General features: G+C 40.1%; 1 protein-coding gene across 2 annotated transcripts; it reads right to left on the bottom strand.

Moving 5' to 3' along the window:
* Positions 1-1763: 1763 nt before the first annotated feature.
* On the bottom strand, positions 1764-15188 carry poldip2 (polymerase (DNA-directed), delta interacting protein 2). 2 transcript variants are annotated; one of them, XM_061072883.1, is made up of 11 exons: positions 14964-15188; positions 8612-8687; positions 8262-8359; positions 8040-8139; positions 6614-6689; positions 6195-6302; positions 5591-5727; positions 4519-4545; positions 4248-4373; positions 3955-4034; positions 1764-3801 (listed from the first exon to the last, which is right to left on the bottom strand). In XM_061072883.1, the coding sequence occupies exons 1-11, from the start codon at positions 15146-15148 to the stop codon at positions 3687-3689; spliced, it is 1128 nt and encodes a 375-aa protein (XP_060928866.1). In that variant the 5' UTR covers positions 15149-15188; the 3' UTR covers positions 1764-3686. The 2 variants fall into 2 exon arrangements, with proteins under 2 accessions (XP_060928866.1, XP_060928865.1); XM_061072882.1 differs by having other exon boundaries at positions 8612-8693.
* Positions 15189-15338: the final 150 nt, after the last annotated feature.

Consider the following 15338-nt stretch of genomic DNA (forward strand, 5'->3'; position numbering starts at 1 on the left):
GATATTTACCCTCGAAAGCAGCGTGATGTTCCTGCTGCGCTCTGCTGGGATCCCTCAGAACAGAACCCTCTGTCCGGGAGCACAGCAGCAGGGAGCGGATCGAGAGAAGTGGTGCATGAAGCAGGGCATGGCAATGTTTACGTCTCCTGTAGATTCTCCTCTGAGTGTCCACTGCTCTGATCTGCCCCGTCCTCCCTCCGCCGCTGGAACAAGTCCTGTGTTTACCTGCAACAAACACGCATCCGTCCTTCCTCCAAGGTTGATCCTGTGTCCGCTTTGGAGGAGGCGGCGTGTCTTGGTTGACTGGAACGTGTGGAGGCTGCACATCCGCGGTACGACAGCCAGCAGGTGGGAGAGACAGGCTGAGGTGTCCCCTCTGCTGCTGGGACTGAACGATGTATCACACCCTCTGTTCAGCTGGATGGGGGCGCGCGCAGCGAGTGCACGTGAGCACAAATATTCTCCCTCCTCCTCTCAGACTAGGAAGGGCGGAAGAGCGCGAGCAGCGCCAAGTTCACAATTGTCTTAGATCTCCGTGAAGACAAGAGACCAATATCCTTTTTAAAATATTAGAGTTTAATTTTGTGCTGCTTACTGACAGTTATACATGTGTTATCAGGAAGTCATCATTATTTCAGTGTTCCAGTAAAATCGACATTGGGCTTTTTGCAATAATATCAGTATTTATTTAAGTCCTTCAATTTAAAATAATTGGCTCATGTTGGAAGTCGACCAGGAAATCAATTAACATGTTAAAGCAGTCGCTGTTCGGCGTACTGGATTCTGCATTACAAAGTTAGTGCAACACACTAATGGCCTTGAATTTCACAATTTTGATTCCAAACTGACAGATTTCCCAATCGATCTCTGTAGCTCCTCTGGAGAACAAGGTACATTTCAGTCTACTAATTGAGAAGTTGATTGATTATTTATTTAAGCCTCAGAAAACACATTGAGGAATAAGACCCTAATTTACAATGGTGCCGAGGGTACAATGAAGAGTTAATACATTGAAAGAAAAAATAAATAAATAAGAATGACATTTGTAATTGATATCATTACATTTCTGTACAGTAACATGCTCAAATGCACGTGAAAAATTCATTATAAGTTACATTATAACATGAAAATGTGGATGTGATAATTAATGTAATAAGTAAAATACAAACGATGTGAGTTTGCATTTAATATATGATCTGTATATGCGCACACTAAAGTTCTCTTTAGTGGTGCAGTAATCAGAGAAAGCACTACACTGACATCTGGTGGTTGCTGTTCAGAACACATGCATCACTACAGAAAATATAATGCATCATTTGACAATCACAATATACACATCTAACGATATATGGATATTAACTATTAACTGCATATAACATTTAAATATTTTATGAAACGATCCATCCTGTTTTAGCATATTCAAGGTATTTTTCTCGTGTTGTAACATGTTGGACACTGTATTTTCTTGTTTTTGTCTATGTGCTCTCTCCCACACATCAATAGCACTTCTGTTCATCCTGGGAGGGATCCCTCACATGTGACCCTCCCCGAAGTTACTGAATTCTCCTTCCCATTTTAAAATTTCTTTTTTGTAGCTTTTCCTCACTCTAGTCGAGGGTTGAGGACAGAGGATGTTGCACAATTGTGATATATAAATACAGGATGCACATATAACATTTGATTGATTGATGTTCAAGTCCAACAGATGTTAGTTCTGGCAGTAAAAGCTTTGAATAAAAAATTACACAACAAATATCAACCAGTATTTTTCAAAAGGTATATTTATTTGTGTAGCCTTTAATTACATCTCTATTTACAGTTGTATACCATTTAAGTTGCTTCAAATCACTTATCAAACCAACAATGTTAGTTTGTGATCTCACTCTTCTGGTGAGGATTTTTAGGCTCATAACTTCTCGCGCCAGAGTTTGCAAAGTCAAACAGTCAGCCCTAACGAAAGACATTCAGGTTTTTACAAAGGAGCAGACAGCAGAGAGGAAGATAAGCATGTCACACACTCAGTTCTCCAGTTACCCACAACACTGGATGCCCACTGCTTGCCTTAACTATTTAATGTTGTGGTGTTTTTGTTATTCAATGACAATGAAATCCTGACTTCTGCTCTTTTCCAAGAAATCTCTGGATTTTATTAGGAGCACTGTAAAAAAAAAAAAGGACTTAAATGTCAAAGATGAACCAGGTGTCTATTAAAAAAATCGTAATTAAGGACAAATATAAAATTAATCAATGGTGTACTCACTTCTTTATCTGTGACACATTTTTTTTATAAAACATAACAATGATTGCTACCCAACATGGATCTTAAGACAACTCAAGTGCCTGAAGAAAAAACAAACATGGGTGCCTCACATCAGCTAATTTTCACTGTCATTGATCTAAAATTGAATAAATAAATTAACCCTCAATCCAACTTGACCAGTATACCATCCAAAGCTGTCCTATGATGAGAATGCTTATTAGTAGATAACATGGGAATTTTTCAATCTCTGCCATCGGTCCATTAAGACGTATGCATAGCATCAAGCCTGTTGGTGGCAGCATAGAGATGCTACTTTACAGCAGGTCCTGGAAGGCTTCAAAATAACACCACAAACCACATACAAACCTCTGTACACAGATTCAAGGCTTGTTCTGCCAAAGGTGTCATACATTGAAAATTTTAGTTATTTAATTTAGATAATTTTTAATGAATTCACATTGACATTTAAGAGTCGTTTTCAGTTCAGTGTCAAACAGATCCTAACTCAATCCACTGTGCTTCAGTGTTGTCAGACATAAATACCTCTGCACATTAACTATTTCTGTATTAAGTTGCCCAACATAGGTTTAATGTGTGATAGTATAGTTTTATGATGAGAAAACATGGCAGGAAAACCGGGTCCAGGATAAACGTCATATAATTTTTTCATAAATCCCAACATCAATGGAAGGATGTGTTTGTTTCCAGCAGTGGTGGTAGCGGCAGGGCGGGGGACTATTATGATAGCCAACTGAACACCTGTACGCTCCTTCAAATCAGCTAGATAGACAAAGGGTAGGTTGAGGTCTGCCCACCCACTGAGAACTAGACGGCTGTGGAAAGAATGACCTAGCTAAAGCGGAATGTTATGCCAGTCTGACTTTGAGAGAGAGAGAGAGCAGGGCAAGGAGCTATGCAAACAGTTCTACTATACATTGATGGCATAAAACACAAAGTCAGAGACTTATGATATGAAGTGTAAAATAAACAACTTCGGGTCATTATGAAAGTGGGCGGGGCAAATTAGACTATGGGCTCATTTGAGAATACACAATCTAGGTAATTAAAGTCAAAAACTGCTTTCTGGTTGATTTGAGGTATCCAGCCTCAATTCTTCCTCCCTGTCTCCCAGTTCACATCCACTACACTGTCCATGTCAAACACATCACCGAGTGAAGGCGCAACCATTTTCTACTCTATAGGATTTAATAAATGTTATACTTCTGTTGGGTGCACTCTGACAGAAAAAGGGCAAGGTGGGCCTGCATTTGGATGACCTAGAAAATGCAATAGTTACCCTTTGCATAACCTGACTCACGCTGGTCTGACGCTGAAGGCTGAGACAATGTTACAGAGGAAGGACAATTTTAGAAAACCTAGGCTGATTGGAATCTGGTTGTCACAGGTGGGAGGTGACTACTCGCAGTTAAAATGTGTAGCCAGCTGGGGGCGCTTTGTCGTCTTTGTTGCTCTCCAGGGAGAAAGGAGGAATGCGAACATCAAAGTGGGAGCCATCAGTCCTTTCAATACGAAACGTCCCCCTAAACACAAATACAGAGGAGTGACCATTGTGCACATAGGAGGGGACCAGTGATTCCAGTAAAACAAAATGTTAATCACTGAGAAGATGTAGAAAATGTAGCATATGTGGAATGTGTGAAACAGTAAAGTGATATATTATTGAGCAAACTCACCACATATGACCACTGGGGGCTTGTAGAGACACGTGGCTGCTGTACTGAAAGGCCGGCTGCTCTTTGGACAACACTGGCTCCTGCAACAACACAGAAACAACATGAGATCAGGCTTAAGTGATGTTTTTCACCAGGTAACAACACAGCAATTTTCTGTGAAATTAAAAAGGTAAAGTTTGGGAAAAAAACTGAATTCACTTGGTTAAAAAGGTGCTGACACTGCTCTCCAGACTTTGTGTTCATGTATGTTTGTGCGTGTGCGTGTGTGCATGAATGTTTGTGTGTATGCTGACCCTGCCCACTACTCCTCGTCCTCGGACCGTCTCCAGAGTTCCTGACAGGCTGAAGATCCTCCAGTGCCTCTCTCTCAGCTGAACCACCTCACTGCCCATGTTCTCCAGACGGATACAGTATCGCCACTGTCAGAAGGAAACACACAGAAGCATTTTAATATACCTAGTCAGGGTTAATAGTCTTCATGAAGTATATAGGATAATTCCTAAACGCGAGTGTCCTATGGGCCCATTACACATAATATTTCCCAGACAAAACGTTGCTACTCACCCAGTACACATGAGAGTTCTGGGCCTCCTGAGAAGGAGAAGAAACATTTCCATTAGTATTTGAAAGGGATCTCAGGCAAAAGAACAAATTAAAAATAATGAAACCGCTGATTGGCAGACCCAAATACCAACAATGCAGGGTTTGACAGTGACAGTGTGGCACTTGGATTTGCGACTAAAAAAAGGGGTGTGTAAAATGTATTAAGAAATATTGGAAATAATGGTTATTTTTTCAAACAAAAGCTGATAATTCAACGATTGTGATAACGCTGATCGTTACCGATATTATCTGTTGAAAATACTTTGATTTCATGAGGAGCACTGGTTGAGCTCATGGGTGAGCCAGACAACCAGCTAACAAAAAGCTGCTGGAGCAGTCGCACCCTTTGACTGTTTTGGCATTTAAAAGTCACTTTATTAAACAGGTGTTTATAAAGCTTATTCTCTAGATCATCATCCTGCTGCATTAGCAAGTAAAAATAAGTGTGTGTGTGAATGTGTGATATTACTTGGGCACAATGGGAACTGCGGTTGGAGATATATGGGTTCACTAAGCCCTAATGCTAACAATTACGGTAGAAAACATTCAGCTGCAGCTTCTCATTTATATCTGGTTAAAGAAAACAGTCAGCGGTTGATCATAAGTTGTCACTAATTAAACTGCTGCTGTTGATTGTGTCTCAGCAGGCTGTTGTTACTACCTGCCAAAGATAGTTTGTGAGAGAAGAACCTTCACTCTGTTCCATCACTTAAAAACCACAAGTTTCTTTAGTTCCATTAAATCCAACTGAGTGAGCCATAACGTCACAACAAAACTTGAGGGACATCAATAACAAACAGTTTGAAACAAAAATAATTTTAAATGTTTCATTGTATTCCTTCATTAAGAGAAAGTTCTAATCTTGTTATGATTGATAACATTTGTTATGTGAGAGCACATGCAATCCTTCAACAAGTCCTGTCACTAGGTCCTGTAATGCAATATAGACACATTTTGAAGGCTGACATGGCCCAGGATGTGCTTAAAGAAGATACAATAGCATCAAAATATATTTCAGGTATTATTCATGTACCCTCATGCCCATGTAGAAGGGGATGACAGTGACTCGGATGTTCTCAGTGGTCTCCCTGTGGACGTCTGAGAGCTCCAGCCAGGGATGGTTTTTATCCTGCCACGCCTTCAAGGTGTCTCTGGATGTGAATGGAGGAGCTACAGAAGGCAAAGAAATACACAAATATTTACAAAAAACATTGTTTTCAATCCTTTCTACATTGTACTTAAATGGAGCCTATAGTAGGTTTACAATACATGTCTATCATGAGGTATATAGTTGGGTCCAAAAGTATTAGGACATTGACAATGATTCCCCTTGGTGAAGATTTAACCCTTTTACAATATTTAGTCCTGTCAAGAAACCTCTCTAGGACATTGGAGTGTCATGTCAAAATCTTCCTTGATTCAGCCAAATTTTGCACCCTGATGGGACAACTTTCCATAGTGCAGCACAAATAATGCCACAAAAATATATCATGAAAGCAGCCTAGGAGGTTCTCAAGGCAAAGAAATTCAAGAATCTTTAATTAGTTTTTTATGTATGTATATTGTCACTGAAGGTAAACGAATGGGCACTGAAAAAGGTGTGAAGACTGAAGTAGAAACTGTAGTAGAGTGTTTACATTTTGTTGGGTTGTACATGAGGAAGCGCTCAAACAGCTCATGCTGGATGGGGACCTGCTCTGTGGAGTTGTAGGGAAGGATATCTTCATGGCTCACATAGTCCAGACCTGAGGAAAGAAACAGACACACTGTCACATGGGGATGAGATACAAACAATAATAACATCCTCAAAATGCAGTGTTTTATAGTGTATGGGAGGCAAACTACTGACATGACAAACTCAACTCTGCTGTAAGAGGTGAAAGTTAAATGTAACGCTGAGAAAAAAATGTGTGCCGAGCTGGAAAGTTTCATTTATCATATAAACCCGATTGAAATTAAACAGAAAATGATTGGATAAACAACATGATGGGTCCACCAATGTGTAACAAGACAGTGAAGTCTGTGCATTCTGACTGCTCTTTACATGGTTACATACCTGGGATGGCGTACAGGGCTCTGCTGTCGTCATGGTTTGCCAGAAACGTTACTGCCTCTGTCTGAGACCTTTGCGACTGTCAAAACACAATAACAAGCACACAACTGTTGACACATGCTTATGAAATAAACAACCCACAGTTGTGGCTTTAGCTTCTTTTACACAGAGATCTTCATTATGCAGCAATTGCTTGACTACAATGACCAAAGAAGTCAACAGGGCGGCTGTGGCTGAGGGGTAGAGTGACCTGAAGGTCGGCGGTTCGATTCCCAGTCTGAACCATCTGCATGCCGAAGTGTCCTTGGGCAAGATGCTGAACCCTGAACGGCCCACCATAGAATAACAAAGTGCTGCAAGTAGATGCACTGTATGAATGTGTGTATGAATGGGTGAATGTGAAACTGTACTGTAAAGCGCTTTGAGTGGTCTTCATCAGACTAGAAAAGCGCTATATAAATACAAATCCATTTACCATTTAACAGAGTTAGAGCCGAGCACATGGGATTTCAGAAGAGAGAGAAAAAGGGCTTTTGTCAGCCTATAACATTTCCACTCATTGCAGTGAATGCACTAGCTTATTCAGGCATCAGGCAGACGTTACCAAGTGTCAGTGGCTTGGAAAGACATCTACAAGCATTGTGTCCTTCATTCCCTTTGCAATAATCTGCCGGAAAAATATAAAATAGATACTGCACTGTTCCTGTTTATGGTCATTTGCCGTTTTTAACAGTCCCTTCTTATGTGCCTACTCTGGAATTTGGTTTAGATGTATAAATTAGAAACTGTTCGCTTATTTTGTCGCAAGAGTTGTGACAAGTTAATTGTTATACTAGAAAGGTTAAAACAAATGTCAAGTCATGTAAGATTGTTATCAGATACTTTTCCATTCTGACGTATACAAAAAATGTAACCAATATGCAGTGAATACAACAAATAACAATATATGAATTACTGAAACTATCTGAAACTTGGCAGTTGAAATTTCTGTTAAAACTGTTTAGCAAATGTTTTGTTTAGATAATAACATTTTTACACGGTATATGAATATGATCGAACCTTATTTCCGTATCAGTATTTCATAGGCCTGTAACAGGCTTTGTTTGAAGGCAGAGGATGCAAGACCTTCGTAGCAGGGATTGTAGCAGCAGCATATCGTTGAATACACTCCTTGTACTGGAGTTTGTGGTGCAGTTGCAGGATGTGAACAAGCAGAGGAAGAGTGGGGCGGGGTTGCCAGGAGTGTATAAGAGAGGAGACTCCTGTCTTCTCCTCAGGAGAAATACAAGCACGAGCACGGCATTGTATTGATAAATACTGTGTTGCTTAATTCTATACCCACCTTAAAAATAAATGGTAAATACAGCTCCCAGCCTTAATAGAGGTAACTAATATGTAAGTTCTAAAGGAAAACTAAACAGGAACTTACTATGTGAGGGCAGTCCCTGGTGTCAATCAAGACTTGGTAATAGGTGTGAGTCTTCCCCTTAACCTCTTTGGAACCGTGGCTTCCTGGTGGATCAGGTTTGCTGAAGGAACAAAGTGAAACAGGGACAATTTGATCTAAGTTGAAAGGGAAAACTAGTCTGACCCAGAAACAGAGTCATTAAAGACCCATTGGTGCAGTTTGCAGCAAGAGATGGAGCTTTACCTGTCAGACATGGGAGGGGTGATGTCTCTGTCGTAGAGTCGGGCATGCCAGGGAAACAAGACGATGCCTCTGTAGCCAAACACGCTGTGGAGAAACAGCTGAGGAGAGCAAAACAACACGGAGGGAGGCGATAAGTCCATGTTAGATTATACATGTAGGAGGTTTAATAAAGCATAGGATTTGATGGTATTACAGTCACTTGACAAGATCATGCAAATGTACACTAAGTTACTGATTCATCAAAACAGACCTGACTTTTAAATCATACGACAGTACAGTTATATTCAAAAACAAGTCTAAAATGTATCAAAATTATTTACTTCATTAGAGTGTGTGTGAGTGTGTCTTACTTGTCCCGTTTCATATTTGCCATGTTGCTTCACCGCTTCAAACACTCCAACTGTTTCCAAAATCTTCCCCTCAGGCCTGTTCCTGCCAAAAACAGGCACCACCATTACACACTGGACACTGTGTGAGTACATGTGTGTATGTTTGATTGTACACGCACGCTCACATGACTATAGATCATGACCATACGATCACAAACTAACATACAGGCCTGTTTATTGTACATGTGGACTAAGGTCAAAACAACATCACATATGGATAAACAACTTGTAAGTCCCGGAGGAGTCTCACACAGATTTGAAGAGAAAAGGCTTCAGGATTTTACCTCCTACAGAGAAGACTGCTAATCGTCCTTATAGGGGGGGGAATCCTTCTGCTGCCTCGCTTTAAACGCTCTCCTCAGTCGTAATCTCAATCACAATTTTGACAAGATTGAATAAAACATCTACACTTGTCAGATGTCAACAAAGAGGACTACCAGTCAATCTAATCTCTGTGTCCTCGCCTTCAGCCTCGCAACAACACACAGAGACTTACACTACATAGTGACAACAACAGCTGGTCACCTCAAATAAATAACATGCATACTTCTGTGCTTCCTGCAAAGCTAATCTTCACAACAGAGATGAAGAGAGGGGATTAATGAGGTGGATATATGGACAGAGGGATTTAATATTTCACTGTAGGTTATCTTCAGGTTATTTTCATATAATGGCTTTATTGGAGAATAATAATCACTTGGTAACCTGATTTTATTATAAGGAAAATGGTTAAAAACAGAATCCTGATATTTAAAGTCAGATTTATGCTTTTTGTTTACCCTTGCGTTTGCGTAGAAAAGAAATGTTTTAATATTTGATATTCTTGCTTTTGTACTGCAAGTACTACTGGAGTTTTCCATAAGAGAACACAACACAAAACTCAGACAAAGAACTTTTGCATATGCATCCTGTAAAGACATGTATATGAGGCAGATGCACGTACGAACGTTTCCAGGTGAAGTATAAAGGTAAAATTGCCTTCATATGTGGGTGCTCATTAGGGGTGCAACGATTAGTCGACGTCGTCGACAAAAATCGATGACCAAAATAATCGCAGACGAATTTACTAGTCGATGATTCGTTGGTTACGTCATAGCGCGTGTTTCTCGTGCCGCGCAGCGGAACTAAACGGCGGAGGAGGTGCTGATGGAAGTAGCTGAGGAGTGAGCCATCTCGCTCCCTTCCTATCTCTGAAAGTCGCGCATGTGCAATAGCGATAAAACATGGACCGATGTCGGCGTCCGCTGCCGCGCGCAGTCGCGCACCAGGAAGTAAAAAGTTCGGGAGAACTTCACTCTTAACATGGCCCGAGAAAAACTACCTGCAGTATCTGTACAGAGGACCTGCTCTCCATGGAAGCAGGACACGCGCATGTGAGGAGGAGGCACGTGTGACTTCGTAACGGAGACGATTCGGACTCGCCTCCGTCAGATGTTATAAACGTATATAGCTGTGCGCAGGATTCTAGAATCCATTACAAAAATATGGTTTAAACTTTTTATTAACGAGTTTAAAAGAGTTATGCCTGACAAACGTCTTGTTTTAATCAAAATGATTTAGTCTGAAGAAGACTGTAGTTTCGTTTGTTGATGTTTTTATTAATGTTATTTTCCCTGTCCTTTTTTGTTAACACGAAAAATGGATACTTGATTTTTAATTTATTTTTAGTACCAGCACTTGGCCTGTTCTTGGTTCACAGTAAAAAGGGAAACTTAAATTTAAATTCATATTTTTTATTAGCACTTTGCCTGTCCTTGGTTTTAAATGGACAAAAACTTTATTTTTCTTTGCTTTTGTGTCAACAGTACCCTTATATGCAGCAAAGTTTATTAAAAGACATTTTTGTTAATGAAGTATCAATCTTTATTGTCTTTATTTTCAGTCATCACATGCCTTGAACAACCTCAAGCTAAATTTAAAAGCTGCTTGCTAAATAATAGCAATTGAGAATTTGTGTCATTCATAATCCGATTAGTCGATTAATCGTTTCAATAATCGGTGACTAATCGACTATCAGAATAGTCGTTAGTTGCAGCCCTAGTGCTCATGGTTTTATAAATCAGAATCTGATTTTGGGTACGCAATTTTTGGCTTTTGTGCACACGTACACTTTTAATGCCGGCGCATGCTTCTGCGTTTTCAGAGACACGGAAGTACACGCAACAGCCCCTTGCGTGCTTGGATACTAGTGGTGGGGGAAAAAATCGATTCTGTTCAGTATCGCGATATTTTGGGCCCGCGATTATATCGATACTGTAGCACAAAGTATTGCAATATTAAAAAAATATATATATATTATTATTATTATTTATTTTTTTTTAATATTTATTTACAATAATATATGTAACAGCCCCTGGCTGGCAAAGCATTAAAAGATACCTAGTGTGAATGCGGAAAGGATGTTCTCCACTGCAGGAGATATAGTAACGGCCCAGAGGAGCATTTTAACATCTGAGCATGTTTACCAACTCCTTTTTCTGAACAAAAATGCCAATATTCCCAAATGAATTTGACATTTTGGGTCATGACCTTGCAGGTCTCAATTTGATTGAAGCTCTAGGTTACTCTTATTTATATGATTGAGCTCAGTGTTCATGTGAGAGGTCTCCTATTCAGAAAATAATTACAAAGGTCCTGTGTCCTGAATGTTCAAGGACAAAGTTTTTGCACTACCCTTTCTTAGTTTTTGCACTCCAGTTAATGTGTAGAAGACAATGTTGTTTACAGAATTAAATGTGACATTTGAAGTGAGTTGAGCAGTCTTATTTTCCTCATTTTTTGTAATGCCTTTGAATAATATGGGGGACATGAATCGCAATAAATCGCAGAATCGAATCGCAATACTTGCAGTATCGCAAAATATTGCAGAATCGCAATACTATTGAATCGTGGCCCAAATATCGCAATACTATTGAATAGTCACATTTTTGCCAATTCCCACCCCTATTGGATACCCCTTTTGCGTGCGTCGCCCAATTTTTGTAACTATACGACAAAGCTACGCAAGCCTCATGCAGCCCGCAAGGCTGTGATTGGTCTGCTAACTACATTCTTTCCGGACTCACATTCCCGGTTCCATGCCCCATAATACCGGCAGAAACCGCGGAAGATTTAAAAGAACAAATATGGACCAAATAGAAGAGCGTTTGGCAGAAGAGATCCGAAAGTATGTCAACTTGTATAACCCGTCATTTAAGGAATACAAGGACCCGCAGATGGCCTGCAATTCCTGGAAGGAGATCTCGGCTAACGTCGGTTTGCAGGTTGACGAGTGTACGAAGCTGTGGAGGAAGATCAGGGAAAATTTGTCTGCCAGAAAAAGGCTATGAGGAGCAGCAGCGGCAATGTAAATAAACAGTCGACGATGATTTCCACACTTCGACAAAAAACGTTACTCCACCTAGTTTCTGGTGGTGAATTGCTTTGCAACACGTGCAACCCTTGGAGAACCATAAATTAAAACGAGTCCATCGACAAAACTGCGTGAAAAGCCACGGTTGCAGAACCATGTGCCGGCCATTAGTATGAATACTACGAACTGTTTTATAAATAGGTCCCTGAACAATTAAATCTCGTCAACATCTGTTGTGCTCTCAGGCTACACTGCAGTGAAAGCTGTGAGATTTTACCAGCTGATGGATGAATATTTTAACCACCTGCTTCAGTAAAAAACAAGGGAAAATGTAGACTACATTAAATGATCTGGTAGCAACTTATGTATTTATGACACTGGACTATTTGTAATACTTAACAGACCCTACTTGACACTGTGTAGATATAAAAATATGCAAGTATTGATGCTTTCATTATAATACCCAGCATCTGGCCTCAAGTTTTAACATGGACTCTACCGTTCTGTTCTAACCTCTGCAACAATCTGAGAAATGTCAATACACTGTGTATACACAGAATCAGATCTAAATATAGAAAACCCACTGCAAACCCAGGGACTTGCTTCAGCCAACAGCTGTATGTACACACATATGACCCTGAACACAGGTCATTGTGTCACTGAGCTCTCATCAAGTAGTTCTATGAAGCTACTTAACTAAAGTTAGACACATTAATACTGAATAATTACTGCTGCTTTTCATCCACTGCGTGGGCATTCACCCGCCTACACACCAACTCTCAGAGACTACACTCGCCCTCTCTTTCTGTTATACTCTAAAACTAACAATTCTTTAGCACTTTTTCCTGGTTGATCAGATGAAGGCAGCTACAAACATAAGACTCACTAGTTTTTCTTTTTTTAGGGCATAACTTTTAGTCAACCACAAGCTGCTGCTGCTGGTGTGAAACCCAAGAAGAACATTTGAGCATGTCACTGACCTGCAATGCAGCAAAGAAAGTGCTGGAAAATCTTAACTATTTTGAGAGCAACTGTCTGAGCTGAATAACTATATTATCATCAATCGTGTGGAGCCTCAATATGAGAGTGTGTCTTATATGGTGCTAATGATAGCACTAAGTCTGTAAGCTCTGAGCACATGTCCAGGCTGACTGAGTGGACAGATTTGCTTCGTCATGGTTTGTGAAGGGGGTTTTCATTGAAGCAGCAGTTTGAAACAGTCATGGAAACGTTAAATTTAGTCGAACCGTGGGAACAGTTTAAACCATTACAATTTAAACAGATAATTCTTGTGTGTAATGGAATTATTTTCTGAGATGCCTTAAATGCCTGGGGTGCTGCTCTATGTGAGCATCAAGTGTAATAACAGCACCATGGACATGTGCATAATAATAAAATGATTGTATATATATATTCCTTTACATGGCACTTTTCTTAACAATGTTAAAGTGTTTTACAATGGTTTTGGATTTACAAAAAGCGAGAGAATAAGTCTATTTCCAATAGGGAGTGAATTCCATAATGTGGAGGCTCTGATAGTAAAGGCTTGGTCACCATTTGGTACAAGGTGAGACCTATAGGTAACCAGCACTGCTCCATCCATGGATCTGAGCAGTCGCCAGAGCACAGCACATACAGTGTTAATAAATCTGAAATATATTTAAGCGCATAGACGTATTTTGGCACTTCTGTTTATTAACATGTTGCAATTATGTTTCAATAACCTACATGTCATATAACCTAGTGACACTAAACCAAGACTGAAGTTTCATTATTTTTATTGGATTTTAGAGATTGTTTCATTTTATATTAACATTAGAAAAAAGAATTCCAAACCAGATATTATTCCGTAAATCATCCCAAAATAAATTGGCAAATTAGACACCACTGCATCCTGAGGGAATGTCTGTAATTCTGCTTAACACCAAAGGTTATTTACTGAAAGGTCAATTCCATTTATCTGAGCCTTTTCTTCTAGATACATTTTATTCAAAAGATCTTCTGTCGATCATAACAAGCTAACTCTATATATTGCTTAACAAGCTATAAGACGTACTGCTATGTTAATCATTAGCCTTCACTATAGCTTATAACATTAATTATTAGTAACATGGGAGATGATAAACATTTTACTTATTACTTGATTATCTTTAATAGATTTTAAACACAGCTTCTATTACTTTTTTAAAATCCATTCCCCCCCAAAATACACTTCCTAAGCATGTTCTGCATTAAATGTGCACTTTAAACCTCATTTGAAAAGCAAAATAGCAACTTAAGAACTCTGAAAAACTGCATTTATTTACATGGCAGCACCTGTTCATTGCGTAGAAATATGATAATTTGATGGAAAATAACAGGAGATACACTGGCTAACATCGATCATGACTGCAGAAGGTGTCTCAGTGGCATGGGAGGCCTTGTGTCAAGTTCCAAAAGGCTGATGTTGCAAAAGTGACATGTAAACAATCAGAGCTCTAACAATAAACCATAAATCCTACAATGTGGATCATGGACGTTCAACCAATAAGATGCCTAGAGTTATCAATATACTCATTGTCATGCACGAATTTAAACCAATGTGCAGGATAATTAGCAGAGTGTTGCTTGTCATTAAATCCATAATGATACTATTGATCTTATTAGCAGAAGCATGGCCCAGGGTAAGGGTCACCGTTATTTAACATGCTGGCTGGAGGCAGGTGTTGCACAAGGCATTTTGCTAGCTTAGCGGAGCAGCAGAGGACAACTGTCCCGTTCTGGTTTCCTGCTGCTACACATCAGCTCATGTCCAAACACCGGCCTCATAATGTCGACACCAACACCAGCCACGTGTCCCCTCAACATAAAACTACAGACAGGGTCTTAAGGGGGGGGGGGGGGATCTTGAAAACCTCGTTCTAAGCTAAAGTCTTTAGCATGTTAGCATCGACAGGAGAGGACACTAGCTGCGTATCTCACCGTGTCGACATGAACCTCACCGGCGGAGCTCCGCCGGTCAGCCCGCAGCTCCGACACTGTGGCCGCTGTCTGAACGCCTGGAAGCCGCTGCTGCTGTCCGCCACGCTCAGTATTCTGTGGGTGTGTTTCCTGTTGTATTTACTGACGGTGCTCCACAAGCCGCGGCGGAGCGCAGAGGCCGCCATCTTTCCTGCCCTGACACCATAGCACGTTCACACACACATGCATGAGCCTCACTCGTGCTGCTTTCACGGGACTGCGGAGGCTTCGTAATTCCTAAACTTAAATTTTTTATACTTTAAAAACAGCATTGCTCATTTGTTTCCAACTGTTTTCTTTCTTAAACTTGTTCCTATTGTTTTTCTTAAATTGTAT

The sequence above is a fragment of the Limanda limanda genome, chromosome 6 (genome assembly GCF_963576545.1).
Source record: "Limanda limanda chromosome 6, fLimLim1.1, whole genome shotgun sequence".
Lineage (NCBI taxonomy): Eukaryota > Metazoa > Chordata > Actinopteri > Pleuronectiformes > Pleuronectidae > Limanda > Limanda limanda.

Coding starts and splice junctions, on each gene's coding strand:
- poldip2 (XM_061072882.1), bottom strand. CDS start 15,148: ATGGCGGCCTCTGCGCTCCGCCGCGGCTTGTGGAGCACCGTCAGTAAA. Junction 8,140..8,261: donor ACCCCTCCCATGTCTGACAG/GTAAAGCTCCAT, acceptor TTGTTCCTTCAG/CAAACCTGATCCACCAGGAA. Junction 6,690..8,039: donor CCAGGGACTGCCCTCACATA/GTAAGTTCCTGT, acceptor GTGTTTTGACAG/TCGCAAAGGTCTCAGACAGA.